Source organism: Plectropomus leopardus, chromosome 8, assembly GCF_026936395.1.
Source record: "Plectropomus leopardus strain MGB_pleo_1.0 chromosome 8, ASM2693639v1, whole genome shotgun sequence".
Classification (NCBI taxonomy): domain Eukaryota; kingdom Metazoa; phylum Chordata; class Actinopteri; order Perciformes; family Serranidae; genus Plectropomus; species Plectropomus leopardus.
This window is the reverse complement of record NC_142183.1, coordinates 6,886,579-6,892,578: the sequence shown is the minus strand read 5'-3', so window position 1 is coordinate 6,892,578 and position 6,000 is coordinate 6,886,579. Positions and strand designations below refer to the sequence as shown.

The 6,000-nt window shown below is 36.8% G+C and overlaps 1 protein-coding gene across 2 annotated transcripts in view; it reads right to left on the bottom strand.

The window, feature by feature from the left end:
- The window catches only part of anxa5a (annexin A5a), a 29,462-nt gene continuing 23,462 nt past the window's right edge, over positions 1 to 6,000 (bottom strand). For both annotated transcript variants that reach the window (XM_042493558.2, XM_088080795.1), the window contains exons 10-13: positions 5,348 to 5,443; positions 5,099 to 5,157; positions 4,263 to 4,385; positions 1 to 1,096 (exon numbers count right to left, since the gene is read on the bottom strand). In XM_042493558.2, the coding sequence (XP_042349492.2) occupies positions 1,037 to 1,096; positions 4,263 to 4,385; positions 5,099 to 5,157; positions 5,348 to 5,443 (338 nt within the window). In that variant the 3' untranslated portion in view covers positions 1 to 1,036. The remainder of the gene's footprint in view (positions 1,097 to 4,262; positions 4,386 to 5,098; positions 5,158 to 5,347; positions 5,444 to 6,000) is intronic.

The window sequence follows — 6,000 nt, the reverse complement described above, 5'->3', positions numbered from 1 at the left end:
TGTTTTTTTTTTGTTTTGTTTTTTTTTTACAAGAAGTCAATGTACACAGGTTTTAAAGGGTTAGGGCCTGAAAAAACAAATAGCTTTAAATCGTATGAGGTTATAAGTAAATTTTATCTAATACAGTTAAAAAATGTTCAGTCACAGTATGAACCAGTTTCAATGTAGTACCTGCATTTTCTGACTATGTGAAGCCTAAAATATATAAATAATTTCTGAAGTAGCACATCTTTACACCGAGGAAGACCACATAAAGGCAACAAGTGATTTTCAAAGTAAAAGTGCTATAAATTCAGTGTAATTTAAATGTGTGAATAAAAGCAGTGCAGAGAAACAGTGAGCTGGTCTCAGACTTTGCTGCCACCATGTGGCACAAACCCAGCAGAGCGAACTCATCTCCCATCTCTTGATCTAAACATCCAATTTGTTTGACATCCGGTGCTGCCATGCAGAAAGACACGGGGGCAGCAGTATGTCTTTATATGAGTCAACAAATGTCTAATAGTGTCCCATTACTCACTGATCACTGACAGCCGCATTGTAATTCAAGTCCGGATCAGCAGTTCATTTGTAATTAATGAGAGCAGGAGAGCTGTCGACATGTAGCGTTTAATAATTCAGCAGCAGTATTGTATTTTCTAAGTTGCATTTAACACATGCTGCGAGCACTAAAAACAACTACGTGTAAAATGACAAAAAATAGGGCCACAGCAAAAACTATTTAGGTTTTTAAGGTAACACAATAATTGAAGCATAGCATGTGTATGTACTCATAGAGCTTTTTTCTGTTTAAATGTCAAATATTAAACAGAAACAAAACATTTTTAAGGTAGTGCGCTCTAACTGGAGTTAACGCAAGAGAGATATCATCGTAAGTCGAAAATGACGAGTGGGAAATTCACACTAATTCTATCAATAGTGAGCTAAAGTCAAAAAGAATGAACAACTCTGGATCAATAACCTCATCTGACGTGAGGCTTCGTCTGGCCGCACCACAGCGGCTCATCAGTCAGTGCTGCTACACATCCTAACAGCATCAATCATTCCCACCACAGAGGTAGAGCAAAGCCTTCTGGTAGTCCCCGGCTGTGTCCTCCTGCAGAAAAACAACAGACACGGAATCAGTGGCGGAAAGTAAATACATATACTCAACGACTTTATTAAATTACAATTTAGTAAAGTATTTGTATTTCCATTTTCTGCTACTTTTTCCTTTTAATCTACTGCATTTCAGAGGTAAACTTAGCATTTTTTACTTCACTACACTTGTTTGATACCTTTTTAGTTAAAGCTTAACTATGCCGGATCTTTTTAAAAAACAATACAAAGTCTCATACAGAAGTAATCCCTCTCAATCATCGCTTCTGACCCACTCTGTGTGTGGCGGTGTACTTTTTTGCAGAGACTTCGCCCGCTGGCTTTATTTTCTTATTTTCTTTGTTCAGGATGTTTATGGGTGTGTATCCCAACAGCACTGAGGTGAGCTCAGAGCTTAATGAAAAGGTAGCAACCAGGTGCCAGACTGTGAGCAGCAGGTATCCAAAAGATACAGCACCAAAAAAAAAAACAAAAAAACAAAAACAAAGTAAAAACAAATACATAAAGGCAAATATTTTTCCAATCACACTGCCACTTTTCGTGCATGTGGGCGGCTGTAGCTCGGGCGGTTTGATCGCCCGCTCCTCCTTCCCACCTGTCGAAGTGTCCTTGAGCACAACACTTCTGACAAACGTGGTCTGCCAAATTAATGCATTAATGTAATGAACGTTAACTCAAATCCGTCGCCCTTCAGCTGATCACACGTCCTCAGCTTCTGTTAGCAGGTTCAGCGAATGCTCATGTTAGCTGGATCCATTAAACTATGCATATATAAAATAGCCTGAGTAACAGCTGAGCACATTTATTCTGAATTTGTGAACTTCTGCAGTAAATAAAGTGAGCAGCCAAAACTCAACAAGGCTAGAGATGACAGCTAACCAGATAATTAAATAGCCTGGGTAGTTTTTATTTTCTTTAATGCTTATTGTGGTGATATTAACTGCTGTTGATCAGTACTGTCACTTTTAACCAAATCACTGTCACATGACCTTGCATTCTTTGTCACCGTGTGTTATACTGTTCAATTTTTTTTTATTTTTTATTTTGATTTGGTCCCCTTTTTTAGTTACGTTTTTTTATATATTTTTGATTTCTCTACATTTTACATTGACTGTATTCTGCTTCAACAACCAAATTTCCCCTCTGAGCATCAATAAAGGTTTATCTATTCTTAAATTGTCTGTACTGTATATTTATTTATCTATCGGTAACAATGAATAAACAAATTTATTTGCATTATTATTATTATCAGAAATGTCTATGTTTATCCAAATGAGCAGTTTTCAGGTGAAGTCCCCTGGCATTGAAGCAAAGCCTCAAAAATAAAACAGAAAAAACAATCGTCTGGGCATTCACACATTATTTCAAATTATTGAGCATTATTTCACATTGCTCACATTAGCACTGTCAGTTTTCTTTTATTTATTTATCTACTTTAAAAATTTGCATTCTGCTTTGCATGTAGTTTATTAAAAAATAATACATTTTTTGTTTGTTTTTTTCATGTAAAAGCGTAGTGCCATAATGACAAGAACCTATTATTCAAAAGGTAAAAAATTCTGAAAATTGCTGAATAATTTATATTTATGATTAGGATTGATGTTGGTTAAAAAACTAAACTCAATAAAAGTAGAAATCACACTGATGTATAATACATTTTATACCCTGATGAAAAGCACATATCTTGCACAGAGCAGTATGAGTCTGAATACTGATACGGCATAAAAAGTAATAATGTATAGAATTCAGTGTTGCTGCTGATTAATGACATATCCCAGGCTGTTATAATAAAAAAAATAGACTTTGCATGTAGCATATTGAAAATAATTCTTTTTTTTTGTTTGTTTGTTTTCTATCTAAAAACAGAGTAGCATCATGACAAAAACCTGGCATTTAAATTTTTAATTGCTATGAATGAGGCAGATGGTAGTTAAAAATTAACTAGATAAAAGTACAAAAAATAATATTAATTTTTAATATTTTTTAAAGCTTGATTATGAAAAGCAAGTTTTCTGCACAGAGCGATACACGTGTGTGTAATATTGAAGCGAGCCCTGAGGGTTAAGCACATGAATACAGGTGTTTCTTTCTCTTAGCTCGCTGTAACAGGAAGTAGCTGGCAGATCTGATATTGGCCTGAAGGGTCAGACTGGTCGAGGGTGAGGACGCAGGAATCAGAGAAACAATAAACTGTTTTCAGAAGTATTTCCTTTTACGCTGCTTACACATCGTGTGGGATGGAGAGCTGTAGCAGCTTTGATTATTTAGCCCATAAATCTATTTAAATGTGGGTTTAATTACCTTGGATGACAGACTTGGGCTGAAATTGCTTTTTCAGGCACTTAAGTGGATTTACGGTTCGTGCAAATACAAGTGAGACACTCACAATTATTGCACCTCCTATATGAACACGAACACATCGTCGACGCAGCAGGAAGAGCACAGGTGAAACTAATGACATCAATTATCGCTCATTTCAAAGAGCCAGTAAGCCACGACAATGAACCATCCTGCACAATAAAAGGGCCACTGAAGTGAAATATAAATGGAGTGCAGCCATAATAACAATCAAAATATCAGCTGTCTGTGTTAAGTCATAAAAAGTGACATGAAAAGGCATCACTGGGGAAAAATACCTCCATGTAGTATGAATACTTTTGATAAAGGGCACAACTTGAAGTAATAATTGGAACGATGAAATAAAAATGAACTCTACAAAAAGTGTCAAAAATTAAATATTGCTTAAATTATATATTTTATTATTTCATGATGTCATTAATCTATTCAGCATTGGCCATTGCTCCAGGAGGATGGCAATAACTCTTCACTGCAAGGAACATCTGGACCCGGGAGAATAGATTAATTCACTTCGGCTGCTGTGAAAAGCAGAGAACGTCATCTCAGTCTCATCACGCTGAAAAAGGCATTTAAAGTAAATCACCGATCTCCAACCCATCACTGCACTGACATGAATGGCGTATCAGCGGCATGAACGTCGTACACACAGCTGGTGATTTAAAGCATGCAGCGGGACAGATGAGCATGTTTAGAGCGTCAGCGGGGTAAAACGGTGACAGAGTTACATCAGGTGTTACATCAATACATTTATTTTCTTCTTAAGTAGAGATCATAAAGAAACAGAGGGCTGTCAGAGTGAGCCGTACCTGGATCGTGTTGTAAAGAGACGCTCCGTACTTCTTTTTGAAGATGGCTCTGATGTCCAACATGTCCACCTCGCTCCTCGACACCATTATTCTCATCAGGGTGTCGTCATCAGTTCCAGCGCGCTAAACACAGAAGCAAATTCAGCAGCCAGAGTTAATAATCTATGAAATTGCATCTTCAACCAGTTTTATAGTCCAAGAAACTGTAAAACATCTTTCTTTTTATTTCTTTCAGAGAGACATTCTGTAACTGAGGGCCTCACACTGTCTCATATGGTGATGTTTAATCCCTTAACTATACTGTAAATCCTATTTGGAGGAAGAAAAGTTACTAAGAAGAAGTACTTCAAAAACACAACTGGGTTTGTCTTCAGAGGGTTCTTATTTAAGGACTAATCCAGTGATTTTGGAGGTTTAAGCTTCTTGACTACACTACTTGACTACTGCAAAAAATTATCAAATGTATGGTGTGCAGATTTAGATTTGCGAATGTAATATATTTCATGTATTTATTTTTACGTAAGTATTACTTTTTTCTGTCCATCTGCTTGTTTGTATGATTTATTTATTTTTTTTTAATTTTACATCTCATTTGCTGAATTTATACAAAACGACTTTGGAAAAATGATCACGTGCCAGACTATTTCTTGGCTCGGTCATGACTATATCCAGAAATGCAGGGCTGTCCCTTTAAGGACTCGAGGAGATCAGATAAACAGGTTCCAAAATTTCTTTCAGAAAACCTTTTGAAAAAGTTTTTTTCTTCTCCCAATACTCAAAGTCTCATACAAAACCTGACAACAACACTCTTGAGGTTGTGTGACGGTGACGCCTACCCTCATAGATCTGTACAGGCCATCAGCAAAGAACTCTGGGACACTCCTGACACATTTCACTGCGGAGCAAAGAGGCAACGTCAGGACTCTGTGTGAGATTGAATTTCTGCCATGATAATCTTTTGTCGTTGTGCTGGCATCGATTTCCACCACAGAGTGTTATCATCTCTTTTATTAAAGCATGAGTTTTAGCCAAAAACAGATAAAAAAAAAAAACAGAAAAGTGTCCTGATGAATCTCAGGTCTTACCAACAGCTACCAGTAAGTCCTCCAAATTCCCAGTGGTCTCTCCCTTAATGCTGTCCTCTATATCGGAGCCAGAGAGTTTCTTATAGGCATCAAACACTGCAGAGAACAAAACAAGCACAACACATACACTAACATGACTTTTGTGCTTTGTTTGTTAATTTTTCCTCGTGATTTTGGCTGTTTTATGGCATCATATTTAGTATTTATTGATCACTGGTATTATAAGAATCCACTTTTTTAGGAACACCAACAGCACAACCATCAGATCATCAATTTACCACTTAATGATCAGCTGAAAGTGAAAATACTACCAAAATTAACTAAAGAGTGAATTTTGCAAACCACGTCAGTTTTTTCAGCGGCCTGTTAATGCCGCAAAAATGTTCGTAGCGGCTATTTGTCAGCAAAAATCAAACTTACATCAAACATTTAAAGGGCCACTGACGCAGCATGGGCATCATTCATAGTTATTGTGGTATTTCTTGATTTATTTATCCAAAAGATAAACAAGCAAACCAAGGAACAAAGGAATCATGTCTTCCGCTGCCTCTCTTGCTCTGGTGAAAAAAAACAAAACATTTTGCCCACCCAGGTGCATGCTGGTCACACCTGTAGTTGTATCGCTCTGCATACAAAATCAGCCCATAAAAGAA